The sequence below is a fragment of the Cimex lectularius genome, unplaced genomic scaffold (genome assembly GCF_000648675.2).
Source record: "Cimex lectularius strain Harlan isolate CLEC.00 unplaced genomic scaffold, Clec_2.1 scaffold64, whole genome shotgun sequence".
In the NCBI taxonomy this organism is placed as follows: Eukaryota; Metazoa; Arthropoda; class Insecta; order Hemiptera; family Cimicidae; genus Cimex; species Cimex lectularius.
The window spans coordinates 62,939-86,537 of NW_019392702.1; the positions used below are offsets into that span (position 1 = coordinate 62,939).

Sequence of the window (23,599 nt, forward strand, 5' to 3'; positions counted from 1 at the left end):
GTTTCTCCCTCCAGCGTCGTGATCCTTACAAATTTTGTCTTTATAATTTTTTTAAAAATAATAAATTTAAAATAATAAAGGATAAGATTTCTAATTAACTAACATATATAAAAATGTTTACATTGGCGTAAACATACCGCCCACCACAATTTATTAATAAGAAATTGTAGCAACTTTCACTGAGATCGGGGTTCTTTAACTATGGGTTGGAGAGATACAAGCTTTACCACTGGCCGCTTGAGCAAGGAGCCAGAGGAGGTTCGTAGTGTAACAACTGCAATTCCTGCGAATTAATTTACGTAATGAAATTTATTTATTTTTACTTTAATTTATTTTCTTTCGATTTTCTATATTTCCTTTTATCCCCACTGTTTTAATTTGTCATCCTCGTCGAAACAAACTAATGTACTGAATTGAAACAATAACAAACAAAATCAAATAAAACTAATTTCCAACTACACCAGAGCAAATAGAATGAAACATATATAATTAATCAAGGGTAATAAATCGTGTGGCTCCTTATTCCTCGGGATCTCTCACACACCTGTCTGCGAAGGTCCAGTTTTCTCTCTCCCTCTTGCTTATACGCGCGATACCCAATCCTATTCATTGGGCTCGTGACAATGCGCGCAAGGAAACATGAATACAACTTTTGCTTTAGAGAATTTCTGAAGGCTACAATATTATTTTGTGTCTGGAAACCCCCCTTACAACCAAGTTTCACAGCTGATGGAAGCAGTACTGGGGGACTTTAACCATAAATTTATATTTTTTTATCTGGATGACATTTTTAGCTATAGCGAAACGTGGGAACAGCAAATAAATCATATAAAAATCGTTTTGGGACGCTTAAAACGTGCTGAATTAACAGTAAACCCTCAAAAAATCCAGTTATCTGACAGTAAAATTTGATTTCTTGGCCATATAATTGAATAGGGCAAAACATTTGTCGATCTAGACAGAATAAAACATATCCTGACAATTCCAAGGCCCGAAACCCCAACACAAGTAGCACAATTCTTTCGTTGCATAAATTTCTTGTACGTTTCATCCCTGATCATAGAATTATTTCTCGGCCGTTAAACGAAATAAGGAAAAAGTTCAGCCTCATCCTCACCCATCTTCTCTTATCCTCTGTCCATTCAACCCCTTCAACCTCAATTTTTCCATAACTCCGAATCTGTCTCTATTATGCTTTCCAAATGCAAACATTTTATGGTCCACGCTATCTATTGAACCACATTCAGATCTTTTACTTTGGCTTAAGCCAAATCTATGGAGGTGCTGGTTCAATTACCTTGTCCAATAACAGCCTAAGTAACGTAGTAATCACATGCAAATGTCTTATTTCTTAGGCGAACTCTCACATCCGGGAAAAACTCATTCGCTCTTCTTCCTTTCGTGGACATATCACATTCCTTTCCCACATTCCCTCCAACCATTCCCCAAGGAGGCCTCAGGGGGGGATCGACTGGGAAATGGAGTCGAGTAGACCGTTCAGTCCAGATTCGGAAACTCTAGCCACGTCAAAGACGGCGGTTGCGAAACCACAAAAAAGAAAAGAAAGGCTGGCCGAAAGGAATACCTAGGAAACCATCAATTTAGTAAGATGCTGGAGCGATAAAAGGGATTATGGAAGTAACAATAATTCAATGGAATTTGAGAGGCATAAAACATCATATAGAAGGATTAAAACGAATATTAGTGAATAAACCACCGATAGCCGTCTACCTTCAAGAAACACATATTCGCCCCGGAGAACAATTCAACCTACGGGGCTATCGCTCTTTTACAAAGAGTGCGGAGGAGTGGCTGTATGCATAAAAAATGAAATAACGATTATAAACGAACATAAAGTTCAGGTCATCGCAGTTAGAAGAAAGAACCAAAAGAAATTACACGGTGTTTCCTGTATTTACTTGATCGACATTGACATAAAGGAGAATATTGTAAGTGTATTAACACACTACCCCAGCCGATTCTCCTTATGGGAGACTTCAACGGTCATCACGTAAGGTGGGGCTCTGAAAACACGGACTTAATAGAAAAAAGAATAGAGGAAGTTATTGACGATACAAATATTATTTTATTAAATAATGGAAACTCTACTCATAAAAAAATTGCCATGGTTAAAATATTGATTGAATTGACGCTTGCCTCTCCGACACTGATGTTAAATTTACAATGGGACACACTGGACGATGTCTACTTTAGTGACCATCTCCCCATAGCAATAAAATGGTCTATCCGTATAGAAAAATAGATGGCTTGCAGAAAACTAAATTTTAAGAAAGCAGACTGGCCCACTTACACGGCATCGTTCTCCTTACTCAAAACAACGGGAGACGTAGAGGCTGATGTCGAGAATGTAACCGTATCTCTAAAAACCACCACGGTAGAAATGATACCAATAACGGGGTCCCAACAAAACGTCATACGGTCTCCTGCTGGAACAAAGAGTGCCAAGCGGCCAATAAACGTAAAAAGCGGGCCTTGAAAATATTCAATAAGTACCCTACTGAAAGAAATTTGATACTATTTAAGAAAGCAAGAGGTAACGAAAGAAGGGTACTAATAGAGACAAAAATGAAATCACTACAACAATTCATCTCGGATATGGACAATAAAATGTTAATGAAAGACATGTGGAAGCGAGTAAGAGCCATATCCGGGAACGCAAACCACCATCCGTTCCAATCCTGAAAGTGAATGGTAGCACCATCACAAGTCACATGTGCCTGTGTCTCCTGAGTCACCGGAAGCAGTCGAATATCCAGTTCCTGGGCTTGTGATATCCTTACGTTGGGTAGCGCCACTCGCTCCGCCCACTCCAACGGGGATGAACCTGTGGATGACCCCTATCCACGGGCTCACCGGCATTTCGGCCTTCCGGGTCTACGGTTTCCATATTATTTTTTGTGGCATAGCGAAGTTTCAGGGTGTAGGGGATCTACTCCCACACCCCTAGCGGGCTGCACCAAGGTGGGCCGGCACACCTCCGCCCTCTAACGCCAAGGAAAAGAAAAAGTGGGAAATAAGTTGTGCGCGTCGGATGTTTAGGATTGCAGGGAAGGTAATGACTAGTATATGGAAAGGGGAGTTAAGGAGGGCCATCCAGGTACTCGAGGGGTACTTGGGCGCAGTGTAACCTCATGCCCCAAGAGGAACATGCTTTTATATAAACCAAATTAAACGAGATCAAAAATTCATGAGTTTGTATAAAATTTATTTAATTATAATGATTAAGCAGAAAATTGATCAAAACACCGGAATAGCTTTATTTAAAACAATTACATTTTACTAACAAATTATCGCATGGTTGTGCTCATAAATTTTAACAATTTATTACATGATTTTGCGTTGTATCCCGCGTTGTGCCCGTCCTAAAAACTGTATGTTAGTGTGGGAAAGTAGACTGAGACAAAAGATCATGATGATAAAGAATACAAATTTGAATTGAAGTCCCAAAACATCGTCTCCATTAAATCTGAAAAACCATTGCCAGAAAAGGATAAACCGAAAGGCTCTGTTGTATAAGCATAAGTACCGCATGGGGTAGAAAATGCAGTTAGTGTCCTACTTTCTTGGTTTAATGGTATCTGGTGGTATGAGGCGTTCAGATCCATAACTGTGCAAAATTCGGCTTTACTCAAGTGTAAAAAGACAGATTCGATGGTCGGAATAGGTGAGTAAGTCCATTCCAAGTTGTCGTTGTTAGTAGTCTTTTACAAACTGAAAATCCGACGCTTGAGAGGGTTTACCTTTTTTGGAACCAAGAAAGTTGGTGAGGGGAAATTAGTGAAAGCTTTAATTATGACCCCCTACTCAGAAATTCTTCCAATTTTGACGAAGAAACTCACTTCTGCCCGGGCCCAGGGCCTGTGACTATCTGACGTTATAGGTTGGTACATTCCACTTTGCCTATATGGCCTTACTCCTCAGTCAGCGTTTCTGGGATTTTTTTAATAGTAATTTTGGAGTTCAAAATTTGAATTTAAATAAGTAATATTATGATAATTTTTGTTATTCAAATTTAAATTGAATTTGCTTTTATTGTAAAAACCAAAAGAAACATAAGAACAGCTTGGGTCTATAGTCATGCCAAAATAAGTCATACAAATACATACCAATTCATACAAAATCCAATCCATTCAATCACCAATACTAAGAAATATATTAAACTGACCATTTTCAATGACAGCTTTCTTGTCCTAACATTCGTGGAAATCCAACATTTCCTGGGAAGCGCTTGTGGCCGAGAGGTCTCGTGAAAGATTGATTGACTCAACGTGAGGGAGTAGTGGTGACTTCTCTTATCACGTGTAACATACTAGACTATCACTACACATCATGCCACTACATTTCACTTACTTGTTTCGACTAAAAATTGCGATTGTAAAACTTGTACAAACTTAAAAAAAATAATAATAATAACGTCCTATTTCGCTACAGTATAATGTTTAATTTCCAACCGATAAACGAATTGAACAACCTTTTGGAAATTGTACAATAAATAATTTAGATTACAAGTTAAAAAATAAAAAATACATAAAAAACGAGTGAAGGCGAATAAATGCAATGATGAAACCATTCAACTTTAATTTTTGTTAATTATTCAGAAATCGCGAGATGCGGTCTCACTAATCACCACACATTTAATTTTTGTGTAAGGTGAGTAGTTTTGAGGAAATCACGACCAAGAAGGATGAGATCACACAATAAAACAACCTTGTTTCTTCTTCTTACAATTCATTATCGGGAGGCATTCCTACAATATTTTTGATAGAGCCAAAGAATGAGTCTTCAACTAAGTGGGACACGTCGAGCATCGTTTATAGTCCGTTAATTCATAGTTTGTTGCGAAGGATTTTTCCAGGATTATACAATCAGCTTTTATTTTCAGGTGGGTGTCTAATTTTATTTGTTAATATTGAATGCCAGAAATTTTTAGTTTATGTCTTATAACGAAGTTTGTAAGACATAATTTTATGGTGTATTTATGAAGTAATCCATTTCTTACTAATCGATATGTAAATTTAGCGTGAATGGGTTTCGTTACAAGTCGTCTATGAAATATGAAGCTTTAAATAAGCGTTATTTCAATAAATAAAAAAAGTGTTATTTCATGACTTAAAATGGTCTTCTCGTTCTCCTGGTTTCCTGGAATAATTGAATTAGGAAGTCGAGTGTTTATCAACGAGTCTGGCATAATTGTTAGCGTTTACCCGTCAACTAGAGCCAAATTGGCAACTTGAGGGAATATAAATTTACACAAGGGGCAGAAACCGAGTTTGAATCCATCTCAGGGACCGTAATTTGACCTTCAGCCAGCTTCCATCGCCTTTGCAAAGCCTCGGTTCCCTTGGGCTACCTGACTATTCAGACCGTCGGTACCTTCCAATTGCCGTGCAATACACAGTGGAAGCATTTACGCATGTGCTAAATAGTAAAGGATTTGAAAAGACATGTTAATAATCACATCACATTGCTTAAAATTTCTGAAAAGTATGTACAGCTATTTTTTTGAAACCGATTTGTCGATCACAAATCAATATTTGTAAACCAAAAATTATAATATATAATGAAATGGATTTACGTAAGTGTGTATTATTTTGATAGGAAAAAAAAAACATAACAACCGTTTACCAAAATTGAAGTTTAGACGAATTCTTTTCATTTTTGGGTTGATTACGTTTCCAAATAAAGATACGTTCGTCAACCGTTGAGAAAAATCGGATAATCAGCCTTTACTGACATAATTTCTAAATGTCCTGGATATCCAAACCAATTATGCCCTACTGGCTCAGGTTGGCAACCGACTTTTTCCGTCAGAAACACGAATTATTTTATTATCGGTATTAAATGACTTGCCTACTTCTTCCCTGCAGCTACTGATATAAAACTGTTAAATTACTAGTGTCCACTATAGTTTTGTCCACTCTTCTAGACAAAAAATTAAAGCAATATTATTTTATCATAAGTTCCTACTTTAGGCTGCAATAAATAGAGTAATTTTGTTTAAAAAAACCAAGTTTTATTTTCAAACGCTAGCCTACATTTTCATTTGTGGATTCACAAAGAAAATTTGATTTAATGACAAATAGCGAAAACCTTTTAAAAATTGGTTCATAAAAACGTTGGATATACGGTTTTCCTTTTGTATATAAGGGGGAATGTATTTATCAGCGTGTTTGTGTAATGTGAGAGAGTTGATAGTTACTGGAAGCTATAGAGGATGCGAGATAAGAAACCGCCGACCCGCTGACGAACTTATTTACTGCTAAAAGTCCCACTTACATCCCCACTCAGAATATTATTGCACTGTTAACACCAGACTCCGTATCTCTTTTTAGAAAAATTTTTTTTTCAAGAATTTTAACTCTGATTTCATTTAATTGATGATGGAATATAGAGTCCCAAATATACCCTCTACTAGATTAGTTATATCGTTTCTGTAAAAAGAGATAGAGGAAAATGGAAATTTAGTATTTGAGTGATTGATATGCAAACAGACAATAATATATTCAAGAGTGAGGTCCTCCCAGGCAAGAGGCACTGCGCCCTTGTACCCCTCCCGTACTGGTGGCCATCCTTAACTCTCCATTCCTTACCTGTCATTCCTACAACCCTTCCCCTACATTAACCTATCTCTTTCCTATCCCCAGCGTCACAGTATTTAAGGGAGGGTGGTGTGGTAGCTTCCTGATCTCCGGTAAACTAGCTGTGCTAAAGTCTCATACAAAGGCCTTAGATCCGGACGGCCACATTGCCGGTGCCTCGCGCGACAGGGACTATCGCGTGGGACATTCCTTGAGTCCCGTCGGGATTGGTGGAGTGGCGCCACCCGATCAGAAGAATCCATATAAACGGCGCTCATCACTGTACAGCGGCCCTCCATTCGAACCCGGCATACTTACAAATGGTCTTTTTTCGAAAACACCGACACCCCGAGGTTGATATAACCTCTGCTGTTGCGAACCCTCGTAAAAAGAAGCCCCGACCTTTCTCAACGGGTGGTCCATTTCCGTTGAACATGACGGGTCTGCCGTAGGGACCGGGAAACAAAAAAAAAGAAGAAAAAGGAAAAAAAGAAGGATGGCCAAAAGGCAAACCAAGGAAATCGGCGAAAGAAGACGTAAACGTAGCTGAAGGATAAGCCATCTCCGGCTGAAAAAGAAATAACCGTGCATGACTATCAATGTTTTACATTAGAACTTAAAAGGGGTTAAATGCCACATAGAAGGGTTAAACAAATTGATTACCGAAGACGTGGAACGAAGGGTGCTAATGTGATTAATAAACTTTTCTTTCTTTTCTTTCCTTCGAAAGTTTCTCATTTCGCCTAAAAATTGTATTTCTACAATACAATACACAATACTTTATTAGAATTGATACAAAAAAAATAGAAATACTGATACAAAGTATGATAAGCATGGCTAATAGCCGTCTGCTGAGTTTACTGCTTAAAAGCTTACAAATACAGGAATATTAAAACAAACAAAAAAAACTCGAAGAGAAAATTAGCATATAGCAGGTGTATGAATCATAATAGATGGAAGTATGAGAAAAAAGAAGAAAACAGAAAGAATTAAATAAGAACAAATTACCTTTTGAGAACTGATAGAGTACTAAAAAACAAAACAGTAAAAGAAAAAGTATATGTACAGGGACGACAATTATTGCATATCTGAAAGCCACTCGTATCTCACTCTCCAGGCGTGCCGAGCAAAGGAAATTAGCGGTAAAGGGGATACTTGGTTAGAAAGATATTCCAGTATTTCAACTCTGGAGATGACTGTCTTACCCAAGTAAGATACCCGCAATTCTGAGAGAAGAGAGCAGACTCCCAAAAAATGATATGAATCTTCCCTGGCGTGGCTGTTACAAAGTGGACAAGTTTCATCTTGAGGATCATTCAAAATCCAGGGTTTGAATTTCAAATATAACAATTCTCCTCTTAGTTTGAATAGCCAACAAGAATCTCTAATATTAAGGTCCTGGGAAAGGCTCGGTTTATATGAGAGTAGGTGTTCATTGAACAGTTCCTTATACAAGTAGAACCTCTCTGTGCTTTTCGCCTTATTCACAGCTTCTTCTCGATGAACTTCGATTATTTTGTAAGGAAGCACTAAAAGGTCCGAGAGATTCTCCCGAACACCGGAGTATTGCCAGTAGCATGAGTATTTCTGGGCTAGAGAAGCCCATTGATTATACCAGGAGATATTCTTTCTAATTATCTGTAGAGCGATTATTTTAGGTAGTCGAACATCTGGGAGGCTCAGTATTGTCACGAGGCGCTAGGGGTCGCCTACGGACACGTTAAGGTGGGACAAATGCCCCCCCCCTCCATTACAGAAGGTAGGTGAACTAAATTTTGGGCAAGGACTCGGTTGTATAAATTTTAACATTTAGTTAATAAATTTATTTTTGGTCAAGAAGGGTTTTTTTACTTTTGCTTTTCATTTAACTTTTCTTTATTTTAATTTCCCCCACGCTTTCATCACAGCGCACTCTGCTGATTTCGCTGTACGTGGGCTTTGGAACTGCGAACCATTTCCTGGACTTAAGGTAAGTTTAGGTAACCGAAGTCCGTCGCAGGATAGAGCAAAGCTGACACCTGGTAGCAGAGCGTGGTTTAACACGTGGTTAACAGAAAAAAGCAAAGCAAAAGTAAAACAAAACCTTCTTGACCAAAAATAAATTTATTAACTAAATGTTAAAATTTATACAAACTAAAAATAAATAGGCCTTAAACTTTTTTCTTGTGGCAATTAATAATTGATAATTGAACGAACGGAGGAGCTTAATCGGTGGAGACAAAAAGCACTTACAGTTTAATCAATTAGAGAAGGCAGGATCAGTACGCTGCAGAGATCAGGAGCCGAGTCCTTGCCCAAAAATTTAGTTCACCTACCTTCTGTGATGGAGGGGGGCATTTGTCCCACCTTAACGTGTCCGTAGGCGACCCCTAGCGCCTCGTGACAGTATCTTTGACAAATATTTTAGGTGGAGGGAAAAGGTATACGAGAATAGAGGAGACAAACAGGATTCTAGCGTTAGCATGTAATTTGGGGAGAAAAATGGTAAGTTGAAAAGTTTTTTAACAAAAAAACGTTGAAATTTTTCCACAACCTCGTATGACTGGAAACCCCATACTTGAGCGCCGTAACATACCACTGTGCGTAGGACACTGTTATAAACTTTTAGTTTGGTTTCATAAGGTACAAGCTTGTTGGGAAAGAGATTTACCCAGACACAGTTTAAACCTGTTTTTGCAGCCGAAATTCTTGCTACAAAATGGTGAGATAGGGAAAGACGCGGAGTAAAAATAACACCCAGGTATTTGTACCTATTACTACACTACTTGGATTTTGTTACCCTTATAAAACCATTTTTCAGAGGCAGCCGGTTTACCCCCATTGAGGAAGATTATATTTTTGACTTTTTTAAGTTTACAGATAAATTCCAAAGGTCACAAAAGGACTCAAAGATTCGAATATTATTTTGCAAACTAGCCGGACTCTCAGCAATTAGGACTATATCATCCGCATATAATAATATTTTTATTTTGGTATTACCTACAAGAATTCCTCCTTCTAGTAGGTTAACAATATCGTCCACAAAAAGCGCAAATTACATGGGGCTAAGCACACACCCTTGTCTTACTCCAGTCCCTACTCTGAAGTATTTAGAAATTCCTTCTGAGGTCCGAACCGCTGAGGCTCCCGAGGTATAAAAGCATTTAAGTATACCCACAAACTTAGACGATATACCCATGTTTAAGAGCTTTAGAAATAAGGATGAATGATTGACTGAGTCAAAAGCTGCCTTTAAGTCTATAAAAAAACAATACACTTTCCTTCGCTTTTCTGAGAGCTTCAGTTGTATTAGGTTAGACAGAACAAAGATGTTATCAATAGCAGAATAACCTTTTCTGAACCCAGCCTGAAATTCGCTAAGCTGATCATTCTCTTCGACATACTTTTCTAAACGCCGGTGTAACATAGAAGAAAATACTTAAGCTATTGAGTCTATACATGAAATGCCTCTATAGTTGGATACGTCGTTTACGTCGCCATTTTTAAAGAGGGGGAAAATAATTGATTTGCTAAATGAGGATGGGAGTTGGCCCGTATCGAAAATATAGTTGAAGAAGTCCAGAAGTTTCTCGATGAAAGAATAGGGAGCATATCTGTAAAATTCAAGTGTTATGCGATCAGGACCCGGAGCTTTATTTAATTTCAGTTTGGCAATGACTTCATTGAGTTCCACACAAGAGAAGGGAGCGTCTAAGGAATCCGAAACCAAATACTGAGGTGCGTACATCATGGGGTTGGGGTGTAAGGAGTTAAGGAGAGCCTCAAAATGTGTAACCCAGACATCGGGGGTTATACCAGCGCCGCAGATAAAACCATTTTTACGGAAACTGTTAGCATGAGACCAAAATTGCTTAGCATCCGAGACACTCTTGAACTTATCACAAGTCGCTTCTAAATAGTTTTTCTTCATTTCTTTGCAGAGGCGGATATAGGTTTTGTTAGCACCGAGGTATGCATCTTTTACGATAATTGAATCAGTTTTGCGGAAGAGATTTAGAAGTGCAAATACTGTTTTCCTAGCTTGCCAGCACTGTAGGTTGAATCAAGGGCTTTTCCGTTGTGAACTCAGAAATTTTGACGTTCTCCGATTCTTCGCAGAACATGAAAGGACAATGGCATCGGTCAGGTAATTTGCGTACGATTGTGGGTCTTTTGAGGAACAGGAAACATCATTTAAATATATGATTATGTTTGATCTGTACGTATCTAAGTCAGAGTCTTTCCATGAGAGTTGTGGGAGGAGGGGAAGGGGTTTTACTGGGTTATTGGATGAAACTGAGGACAAACGAAGGGAAAGTGGAAAGTGGTCAGAAAATGGTTCACTAAGAACAGCAAAATTATCTATTATGGGAAGGCAATTTATAGACATGCAACAAAAATCTATAACTGATCTACCTATTGCACCGATGTATGTCAAATCCCCATTTGTGTCCCCTCTAAACCGACCGTTCAGAATGACAAGACCATTATCATCACACAACTCAAGCAACCTAGACCCCGCGTTATTTATGGTTAAATCCTTTGAAGATCTAAGGAGGCTGCAATTAACATTGTTCAAAACAAGCTCCTCGGGAAGCGTCTGAGAGTCAGCAATTCTAGCATTGAGATCCCCTATAAGGATTATTTTATCCTCAGAACAGTTAGATAACACTTGGCTGAGTTTAGAAAAATCCATATCCCATGACGAACAATTTAAGTAAACGGGAATAATAAACACTTTAAAATTTTTCCTTGTTTCGATACAAATCACTGGGTACCCTCCAACATCAGAATAAGAGAGATTGCAAAAAGAATATTTTTTTCCAAGCAAAATACCCCCTCTCGCACGCCCGAAAAGTGAGACCTTAGCCGCAGAAATCCAATGCAACTTGTGATCAGGAAAAACTTTGTTAAACCGTGAACATGAATTATTGCCACCTGACACAACAAAAGTTTCCATAAGAACAAATACATCAAAATCTCTAACAAAATCTAGGAAAGAAAAATCATTCACATTAGAATTTAACCTGCTATATTATAGCTTAACACAGAAATATATGAAGAGTTACAACTATTATTCAAACAGACGGCTGCGAAATCTCATTTAGAATGTTTAGAAGTTTTTTCTTGTTGGGGGACTGAGTTCGATGGTTTATGTTGAACTTTGAAGTAATCGCTGGCGAGTGAGTCCGTGTGAACGGCTTTCAGGAAGTCCGAAAGGTTGCTCCGACGAATAAATTCAGCTGGGAGATACCATCTTTATGTCCGAAGCGTAGTCCGTCATCCAACGACCAGAAGAATTTTTTTCCGTCCACTAGAATATGGTTAGGACGAATTTTAACTTTTAAACGGGGGTTCAGTCTCTGAATTTCTCTCCTTAATAAAAGAAGTTTCATTTTTTTCTTTCTTGCGGAGACTGGAAGATCCTGAAAGATGACGAAGCCTGAGCCCTTGAGCATATGAGAAGATTTCATAATGTTGAATTTTTCTTTTGGTTGTATTGGTTTTGGTTGTATCGCACACGCGAACCCTCCACTCCACGACGATGAGAAAAGCCCCAAAAATAGTAAATTATACACTGTCACGTTTTACTTTTTCGCCTCGCTCGTCCACAACGACCAGTTTCAGCTCGAGGCCTCCTTGTCCACTCCCGTCGGACCCCACTCCTCGCCAGCGCTCCCGCTGAGCTCTGGCCGGGCTTTCATCGCCTTCCAAATGCCGCCCGCGCGTCTTCGGCCTCTTCCAGACCTCGCTCGATCTTGCCGAGGGCACCCTCGCCTCTGCCCGAGTCTGGTCACCCCAGTGCAAAAAAAATTTTTTTTCTCTCGTGTTCAGTTGTAACATTTCCACTCCTTCCTACTATGGTGAAGGGATACTGTTGGAGCTTTAGAGCCCAGCGGGCCAACCTTCCTTGGGGGTCGTTTAGGTTGTTGAGCAATTTCAGGGCCGGTGATGACTGTGAATGGTATCCCCTCTAGATACGACCTGAACCTCTCCACTGCCCACAACACCGCTAGGCACTCCTGCTCAGTAGTGCTGTATTTCCTCTCGGTCGGCGTGAGGCTGCGGCTAGCGTAGGCTATCACCTTCTCCTCTCTCCCAGACTCCAGGATCAAGACCGCCCCTAGGCCCGTTTTGGACGCGTCGGTCTGGAGGAAAAAATCCATGTTGTAATCCGGGCAGGTTAGGATCGAGGCCGTCACTAGCTTTTCCTTCACAAGTTCCATCGCCTGCTGTTGTTCCTTAGACCACTCCCACGACCGTCCTTTTTCAGCAGCGACGTTAGCGGGAAGATCAGGGTGGAAAAGTTCGGAACAAACCTCCTATACCATGAGGTTTAGGACACACAAATTGCCCACCTGCCTAACGTTCCGCGGCGTTGGGTATCCGAGAATGGCATCGACTTTTTCCGGATCCACTTGAAGGCCGTTCTCATTTACCACGTATCCCAATAACTTTAACTGGGGCCGGCAGAACTGGCTCTTTTCCCAATTCAATGTCAAGTTCGCGTCGCCCAGTCGCTAGAACACTTCATCTAATTCTTCAGATGCTGGTTGAAATCCGTCGACATGATGTCGATGTCGTCCAAGTAGCCGAAGACGTAGGGTTCTAAATCAGGCCCCAGGACGTCGTCAATGAGCCGCTGCCACGTAGCCGGTGCATTGTGGAGTCCAAACGGCAACCTTCGGAATTGGAACAGGCCTCTGTTGGGGACGGTAAACGCCGTCTTCTCGCGACAGTCGTGTGCCACGGGGACCTGCCAAGAAGCGCTTTTGACATCTATCGACGACAGGTACTTAGCGTCTCTGAGCCTGTCTAAGATGTGTGACACATAGGGGAGGGGATAGGCGTCCTTCTTTGTTACAGCATTGAGCTGCAGGTAATCGATGCAAAAGCGTCTGGACCCATCTGACTTCCTTACGAGTACCACCGGCGACGACCACGGGCTTTTGGATCTCTCGATAATCTAATCCGCCAGCATCTTCTCCAATTCTTCATCTAGGATGGCCTGAACGCGCGGTGACACAGGATAATATCGTTGCTTGATGGGCCGGCTGTCTCCCGTATCAATGACGTGCTCCACCCTGGACGTACACCCAATAGTAGGGGTTTCTCGCGACTTCCATTTGCGAAGTAGATCCTCCAGCTCCTCTCGTTGCCCGAGGGAGGGGGTGTCGGTATAAAGCGATGTATGCATTGATGGTTGATGAGTGTATTTAAGGCCTCTATTTAGCAATTCAAAATGTTGTGTCGAACAATTCATTTAAAAAANAAAACCTTTTAGTTAAGACTGAACTAAATTTTTCTTTTTCTTCTCAATTGGAAGAGTCGGAGAGTCGGAGTTATGGGCGTAATTCCGTCACCTGAGGAGCTCAGGCTAAACGAGATGGACTACCCTGCCAGGGACTTGCACTTCAAAGGAAATTCGAGGTGGTGGTCGATGGCAGCAGACACCCAGTCGAAAAGGGAAGGACACTCGGACCGTCTATCCACAGCAACCGAAGAAGACGGCCGAAACCCCGGACACGTCCACTCAGAATGAACATCAGCCAAACCCAAACACCGGATGATCAATTATCTTGGACCCCCGCCGAAGTTCCAACATCAGGGGTGGGTAATGTGACGCTGCAACCTCACACGTCAGCCCGTCGAGGCACACTCCTGCAAAGGTCATAGAGGATTGTGGGAAGCAAAAGGCCAGTGTGTGTTCCCGGAAGTGTACAGATTATTACTTGAAATAACAATGCCCAAAGGCACCAGATAAGTAGAGGCCTGACCGAAGAGTGTCAATTATTGTTATTGTTAATGGTTTACAAGGTTCACTTTCATTTTAATTTTAATTTCGTTTAACCCAGTGTGGCATAAGAGTTATTTTTATTTTCCTGTCTATGTCATTAATAAATTTTGTTTTAATTTTATTTGTTAAACGATTAATTAACCTTCCTTTCCTTCCCAAACTAATTTTGAGGGAAAACCTTACGGTTAAGCCATAACTGGCTTAAACGAGTATGGTCACCGTTTGGTCGATCATCACAGTACTCAGTTCGGTTTTAGAAAAAATAAGTCCGTCACCGATACGCAGCTTACCTTAATATCGGACATTCAGTTGACTCTCACAAACAATAAAACAGTTCTCGCGCTCTTCTTGGATATAAGTGGAGCATATGACAACGTAGTGACGCAAATACTTGCATCAAAATTAATACACCTGGGACTTCCGGGGTTCTTCATAACAAACATTATAAACTTAACAATGGATATGAAACTTTATTTTCAAATCAACGAGAAGCTGATAGGCCCCAGGACGTCGTTTAAAGGTCTCCCTCCAGGTGGCATATTAAGCCCAATATTATACGCCCTATATGTCTCGGATGTGGTCTCGATCCTACCTCAGGATATACAAATAATACAGTACGCGTACGACATATGCCTTTATGTTAAAGGGGCTACGCTCGGAGAGTGGAAAGACAAACTGTCGCGCTTTATCCCCGAACTAGATGTTTGGTTGTCGGAAAATGGTCTACAAATATCCGACACTAAATCAGTTTTATGCGCCTTCACTCACAGAAGAATAATCGTATTGCCTCCCAACTTAAAGTTAGATAACCACAGCATCCCAGTAATCAATAAGGTAAATTTTTTGGGAACCATCATCGACCGCAAATTAACATGGGCTGCACACATCAAATGTACACTGTCGAAAGGTGAGAAACTCTTTAATCTCCTCTGCAGCTTCACGGGAACCAAGTGGGGCGTAGACCCCCACGTTGGTCTTATGTTTTACAAGTCTTCTATAAGGTCCCTGCTTGATTTCGGTCTTATACTCTATGGATAAGCCTCAAGGACGGAACTTAAAAATTGACATTTAGCAACAAGTGTCTGCGACGCATAATTGGCGCCTTACCCAGTACCCCAATAACTGCACTATCAGCAGAAGTTTGTGAGCCGCCCCTCCCCGTGAGACTCTCCAAGCTAGCTGTGAACAAAATAATCAATCTACACCACTGAGGTAGTTTTCTATTGGCAAAAATCGCTGCTCTAACAGAGGCATTTCTGACTGAGAAGTACTGGTTAAAGAAGAACTCTCCCCCTATTGTAAGCGCTTTCCTGGCTGTGACCCCAGGCATACACTCAGTTCACAAAAGTAACATTTCCCCTACGTTAGAACTAGACTACCCCAGGGCCACCACTTCACTAACAACAATTTATTTAAGGGACTACTCCGAGTATCCCCCACAAATAGTGAACGAACTTTTCATGGCAGACATTACTATGGCGATACCAGGCTCCCAATTAATATTCACTGATGGATCATTACTAGAAGGACGAGTAGGCTGCGCTATATACGACCCCTCAACCAAGGTGGAAAAACTGTTTTCCCTTCCCAGTCAGGCATCCATTTTCACTGCCGAAATGTACGCTCTTGTCTGCGCTCTGGATTACATTGCGACACTTAAGGGCACACGCTTCGCTATTGTATCAGACAGCATGAGCTCCATCAAGCAATTATAACGTTTCCACCCCAACTCAAAGTGCGACTATTTAGTGACACGCATAGTCAATATCGTTTGTACCTTACGGCATCGCCACATACAAACAGCTTTCTGTTGGTGTCGCGGACACTGTAGCATAAAGGGTAATGACATAGTAGATCAGTTAGCCAAACGAGCGACAACAGCCGGACAATACCAGGACATAAAACTGCCAAAGACAGATGCGAAACGTACCATAAACAAACACTGGTTAGTGGAGTGGCGCAACTGGTACAACAGTGGAACAGCGGGAAACTTTTACAAATCGCTACACCCAGAATTGCGCTCCATCCCATGGTTTGCAACATCCATATTCGGATGCAAAAAGTTTATTCTTCAATGTTTCCCCCACGTTCTTAACAAAAATGATCTAAAGTTGAAATTGTGTTTTTTTCTTAAGACGAATTTTTTGTTTTTTGTTAACAAGACTTTTTTTAGTTTGTTTCTATCACACGGCATTTTTTGTAAATATAGGATTTCATAAGGTCAAATTATACATTTTTAGTTTACGTGTGTAGTTGCATATTTCCCTTTTCCCGGTTCTTGTTTTCCTTTTGGAAAAACTTAGAATTGTTCAGTCGGGGACCGACGGTCCATTGAGACGACTAACAATATAATTGGTAGCAGACCGTGGTTTTGGAAGTTTGCCGGCTAGGGATTTAAAAATTAGCTGAAAAACTCAGTATTCCTGCGGCAACCATGGCCGAACAAGAGCAAACCTGTACGCCAAAGAGAAGTGAGAACCTGATACAAGATCAGCTTATTGAACAGGAAAAGAATGGGATCACACAAACCCTGGCAAAAGCCTTGGAGCTATCGAAAAATTCTTTTATTTGACCTTAATTAGGGACTCAATGTCTGAAGTCTTGCTAAATTCTCCCCGGAAGATTAGGGCACAATTAAGGTCTCATGTGGGAGAATTAGTAAAAAAGTATGAATCAATGATATCGACCCGTTTAAAACGCGGGTCAAAAAAAATCCTTAACCAAAGGCAAGAGAAGCTGTGCTTTTTAGCCCGTGGAGAAGCAAAAAAAGCAAAATCGGAAGACGAGGACATTATGGAATCCGAGGGTAATTACCCAGAACGTGAAGATTCAATGTATTTCTCATCTTCCAGTTTGAACTTTGCGACAAATAAGTTTTTAAAACCAATGACGAATACACAGTGGAATTCCAAGTTTAAAAATAACGAAATTCCTCTATCATTGGAAAATTGCTCTAAAATATAAGAAAATTTAACCCATACGATTCGGAAACAATCTTCAATTTTATCGTTGACTTATATCCCATAGCGGACCGCTATAAACAAGATTTTAGTAATATCCTGCAAAGTCTGGTGAATAGACAGGGTGGAATTGCGGAAAAATATATTGGCTAATGCAGCAATTTATACCGGCATAAATTTTGAATTGTTCAAAAACAGCCTACTGAAACATCAGACGACTGATAGACAACGGCAAATATTAAAAACCAAATATTTGATGAGGCATCAGTCGGAAAATGATTCATTGAGAAATTTTATTAATAAGGAAATAATATATGCCAGTATTTTAGGGGATATTATGGAAACAGAATTGGTACAAAATATAACCGAAAGTTTACATCCAAAATTTTTATCACTTTTGGGCTCAAAACTAAATTTTTCAACACTAGCGGAACTCTGGAAGCAAGTAGAATATAATGAGATGATTATGGCAAATAGGAACATGAATAATGACATGTCTGACGAAGAAAGGAGAGATCACAAGGTAATCCCAAATTTAAAAAAAAAATCAAGTTTCGAATATCATAATTCTGGCCGCGAAAAGATTAGTTCTAAGGGAGAAGAAGGGTATTCTAGAAAGAAATATAATGAAGATAATCGTGATGATCGGAGTAAAGAACGCAATTATTTTAGGCAAAACAAAAAGGATAACCGCGGATTTTTCCGTTGATCAAACTTTGTGAGGAATGGTCAAAGTTATTTCCCAGATAGAAATCCCCATATTACACCGAATTATAGAAAAAAGTATGATCCTAATTGCAAATTCCCACATAATTACAACAATAATTATACATTCTTTCCATTTAATAATCAAAGCCATGTTAATCAAAACTTCCCGACATATTATCAACCTCCAATTCCCATGTATTATGCTCCAAATCCAGTTGCACTGAAACCTATTAGCAATCAAAATAATAAAAGGAATTCCCAGGACCATTATAACAGGTACAAGAATAAGAAATTTTCCCAGGTTGTTCCACACTATGGATTAATGGGATTTAATCCTTTTTTTTTATCCATACTTCCCAAACTCACATGATGTAAATTATATCGGATATGCCATTAGAGATGAGAAAGCCGAAGAACAGTCAAAAAACTAGACTCAAAGTTGGGACGTCTGTTCAGAAAAAAACTAGAATCCCGACGAATAATTATACACAACATTTCTAAAAACGACAAGGCTACTCTAACGATAAGACTACAATTAATAAATAAAATTGATAAAATCTCACCCGTAGAAGGGAAATCCAAGGATTTTGCTGCTAATATAAATAATACAAAAAGGTTAACAGCAATGACAATTGAAGCGTTTAATGATGAGAATCAAATGGGTGTATTAAAGGTATTTGTTAATAATATCAAAACCCAAGCTCTGATAGACACAGGGGCTTCAGTTGATTCTATATCATGGAATTTGTATAAACAGATATTGCCTAATCTTAAGCTGGACAAAATCTATACTGATGTTAAGGAGACAATATTATCAGCTGATTCAAGCCGAATTAAACCATTTGCTATTGTAGAATTAAAACTTCAAATAAATAAGTATAATTGGAATAAAAAAAATTTTGTGTTAAAAAAAGTTACCCGTAGATTGTATCATCTTATCAATTTTGTAAGAAGGTAGGTCTTGTGTGGGGACCAGCAAACAATGGATGTTTTTTCTCATTTAACCCTTATGATTTTATTAATTTTATATAACCAAAAGGTTCAGTTATTCAAACAATAAATTCGATCCGCAATGAAAAGAAACAATGCTCTTTTAGACCATTTTACTCAAATGTACCCTGAAACCTTAACAAAAAATTAGGTAGGACAAATTTAATGAACGTTCACTTGGAAAAAAAACTCTCAGGAAATAGTAAATTCGCGACCTTACTCATTAAATCCGTTACAGTCAAAAGAACGTAAAAAAATCATAGAAGAATTATTAAAAGAAGATATTATTGTTCCATCCTACTCACCTTATTCGAACCCTGCATTTTTAGTTCCCAAATCTGGCAAAAATGAGTTTCGTCTGATCTGTGATTATAGAAAAATAAATAAGATAATAAAGTTTGTGGAATATCCTCTCCCGACCTTAAATTCTATTGTGGATCATTTGAGGGGCGCAAATTACTTCACAGTCATAGACCTAAATCAATCATTTCATCAAATAGAACTAACGGAAGAAAGTTCCGAATTAACTTCATTTATTGTTCCATTCGGCAAATGCAAATATAAGTGTCTACCTTTTGGAATAAGGGCAGGTTCGGGATATTTATCGATGCTAATTGACAGGTTATTTGCAAAGGAAAAATATAAATTTATTTGGAATTTCGTTGATGACATTCTAATTTACACGAAAGGTTCTTTACAAGATCATGTCAAGCATTTACATATAGTGTTTCAAAGGTTTAGAAAAGCAAATATCACAGTGAATCCAGAAAAAATACAATTGGCTCAGAAATCCATTAAATTCTTAGGACATATAATTTCATAAAATTCAGTGGAAATCAATCCGGAAAGAATTCAAGATGTTTTGAAAATGCCTGCTCCTAACACATTGAAAAAGGTAGCGAGTTTTGTTGGTGCAATTAATTATTACGCAAAATTTCTGCCGAATTTATCGAAAGTGCTCACTCCTCTTACTAACTTAAAGAAAAAGGGCGCAAAATTAATTTGGTCTGACATAGATCAAAAGGCATTCGAAGAGGCAAAAGCATTAATAGCTTCAGCACCTATTTTGCAAATTCCGAATTTCGAGAAACCCTTTTATTTGACTACCGATGCAGTCATGTGGGAATCGGATCTGTCTTGGCACAAAATTATGACGGGATTTTATTGCCAATTGCTTATTTCTCTACTAAATTACAAAAAGCCCAACTAAATTATAATACATGTGAAAAGGAATTGATGGCTATTATAAGTTCAATAAATCATTTTTCACCATATTTGAAACATGCCAAATTTTTTTTGAGAACAGATTGCTCAACGCTTACCTGGCTTTCAGATTTCAATAAAAAATAAATTTTTATGTCTTCGTTGTTTTTCCCCAGACCATCAAGCGCGTGATTGTGATAGTCGAATATCATGCAACAAGTGCAAACTTTCACACCATTCGTTATTACATTTTCCAGCTTCGAAAGACAAGAAACGTTCAGATTCTTGTTCTGAGGAAAATCAAGTGAATCTCTGTTCATTAGCAAACTCGGACGGGTTCCATGTGGATGATAGCTCAACAGTCCTTTTGTCGACAGTGGTCGTTAGAAGTTACGATGGCACGGGAAACAGACAAGATATTCGATTGTTATTGGATTCGGGAAGTCAGTCGCATTTTCTGACAAGATCAGCTTGTGCCCGATTGAATCTACCAATTGAGACGGGGAGACGTTCAGTTGTTGGTTTTGGAGGAACGTCCAAGTCAGTTGGTGGTGAGACTAAATTAACCTTTTCGTCACGATTCGACCGAAACATCTCGTTCACGATCAAAACTTTGGTCGTAGATCAGATTGTGGACGAGATGCCTTGTGCTGTAGTGGATGTCGCTAAGTTCTCATTCCTCCGTAGACTTGACCTAGCGGATGAGAGTTTTCATATTCCAGGTCCAGTCGATGGTATTATTGGATCGGAGCTATTCCCTCATCTTGTGAGCGTGACCAAGATCATGGATGGTCCAGACGCACCTGTCGCTGTGCACACTCGATTAGGTTTTGTGGTCATGGGAAAGGCTCCGTTAGTGGGAAAGTCAAGAGTACAAAGGCATACCCTTTTAGCCAAATTGTCGAGTCCCGAGATACAGGTTTTGGAACGGTTTTGGGAAATAGAAGAAGTTCCGAACCCGTCCGTCCTATGATCACTAAGCAGGACGCCGAGTGCGAAAGGCATTTTTGAACACGGTCCAGCGGACCGAAGGAGGTCGTTTTTCAGTCGCTTTACCCTTTCGTGAAGACGCGGAGATCCTTTGGAATTCCTATGAATTAGCTTGTAAACGATTCCTGAACTGAGAGGCACGGCTGGCTCGCTCTCCCGACTTAAAGAAAGTGTACCACGACGTGTTTTATGATCATTTACAGCAAGGTCATATGTCGCCCGTTCAGGGAGAACACGATAGAACTGGATATTTTATTCCGCACCATGCAGTGTTCAAACCTCAGAGCACTAGTACACCTGTGCGCGTGGTGTTTGACGCCAGTGCCAAAACGAGTTCTGGAAAATCGCTGAATGATGTTTTGTTTGTCGGGCCTAAATTACAAGCCAATCTAGTATCATTACTCATGAATTTCCGAATATTTGCTTATGCCCTGACTGCGGATGTCCGACAAATGTATCGGCAAATTTTGGTTACCGAGCGACATCGTCTTTATCAACGCATATTGTGGCGTTTTGATCGTGAGCACCCGTTGTCTATGTTTGAATTAAATACGGTCGTATTTGGTATTTCATCTTCCCCATATTTAGCCTTGCGTACCATCCAGCAGTTAGTTGATGAGGAGGGTAAACGTTTCCCATTAGCAGCAAAAGTTATCCCACGAGACATGTATATGGGCGATCTGTTGACGTCCGTGAGTTCTCTCCAGGAAGCGAAAACACTATATAGACAAGCTAAGGATTTGTTTGCTGCAGGGGGTTTTGAGTTGCGGAAATGGTCCAGCAACTCTTCCCTTCTCTTAGATAGTTTGGAAAAGGGTGATGTTGTCATATCCCGAGTCGAATTTGACTCCTGTTCTGTATTGGGATTGAGATGGCTTCCTGATGGTGACCTGTTCGATTTTAGGGTGGAGTTGGAGCCTCGGTCTAGTACAAAGCGAAATATACTTTCCACGGTCGCTCGAATATTTGATCCTTTAGGGTTTTTATCCCCTGTTACCTTGTATTTGAAGGGGTTAATTAAACAATTATGGCAAGAGGGAGCTGACTGGGACCACCCCCCATCCCCCGAAGTAACCTTGAAGTGGAAACGTGTGCTGGCAGAGTTTGCCCAACTAACTGAGGTCCGAATACCACGTTTTCTAGGCATCCGAGAAAATACTAGGTTGAACTTATATGGGTTTTGTGATGTCTCCGAAAACGGATACGGTGCAGTAATTTATTTGAAAGGTGAAGCCGATAAACCGTATGTTTCGTTTGTGTGTGGAAAGGCCAAAGTTGCCCCAACCAAGGTTATATCCATACCTCGACTGGAATTGTGTGCCGCCTTGCTTTTGTCCAAATTGTTCTTAGTCGTCGTTGAAACGTTCACAAAAAGGAATCTAAAACCTGAAATATTTGCGTTTTCTGATTCGACAGTTGTTCTCTGTTGGCTTAATTCGGAGCCCAACCGATGGAACACATTCGTCGCCAATCGAGTAGCGAAAATTCAGTCTAACTTGAGGGCCGAAAAGTGGGCTCACATAAAGGGCGCGGAAAACCCCGCCGACTGTCTTTCGCGAGGTTTAACTCCTCAAGAATTGTCCAATCATCCCTATTGGTTTCACGGACCCGATTGGTTATTAAAGAATGAGTCGCAATGGCCCACCACCCCGTTGTCGTTTAAAGAAGAAGATTGTCATGAACAAAAAAAGAAGCTTGCACTACAGACACAAGTGCAACCGGAAAACATTTTTATTCAATTTATCCAAAGGTTCTCGTCATTTCAAAAATTATTAAATAGCATGATCTACTTATTGCTTTTCGTGCAAGTACTTCCAAAACAAATCCTGATTACGGCCTCAGATTGCGACAAAGCCGAACTGACGCTTTGTAAAATTATTCAAAGCCAGATTTCTCATCCGAAATCGAACGCCTGAAGAAACAAAGTTGTTGTTCACGAAATCTTCAGCGTATAGCCACATTTTTAGATGAAGGGATTTTAAGAGTTGGGGGGAGGTTGAAACATGCCGGGTTGAGTTGGTCGTACGCCCATCCAATAATTCTTCCATTTTCCTCATACAGGTGGTGGTTTTGTTTATAAGGTGGTGGTTTTGTTTATAAGGTGATGGTTTTATTCATACAGGTTGCGGTTTAGGTATATCGAAGGACTGGGCTTGGAATTTGGTCGGGACTTAGATGAAGCCCCTAGGGACTTCATGTCGGGGGGGATGTTTACGCCGTAAAGATTACTCGGGATAAGATTTCGGAAAACCCCCCGCTATGTTTCCGGCCTCGTCGTCGGCCAGATCGAGGCTTGAATTCGTCGTGTCGTCTTCTTGAGCAATTGTAATTTTATATAAGTCGTATATATTATATCGTTCCAGCTTAAAGTT

General features: G+C 39.9%; 1 protein-coding gene across 1 annotated transcript; it reads left to right on the forward strand.

Annotated features, from left to right (window-relative positions):
• Nucleotides 1-21,892: 21,892 nt before the first annotated feature.
• LOC106661013 lies at nt 21,893-23,143 on the forward strand. The gene has a single exon (XM_014384112.1). The coding sequence runs from the start codon at nt 21,893-21,895 to the stop codon at nt 23,141-23,143; it is 1,251 nt and encodes a 416-aa protein (XP_014239598.1).
• The last annotated feature ends 456 nt before the right edge of the window (nt 23,144-23,599 follow it).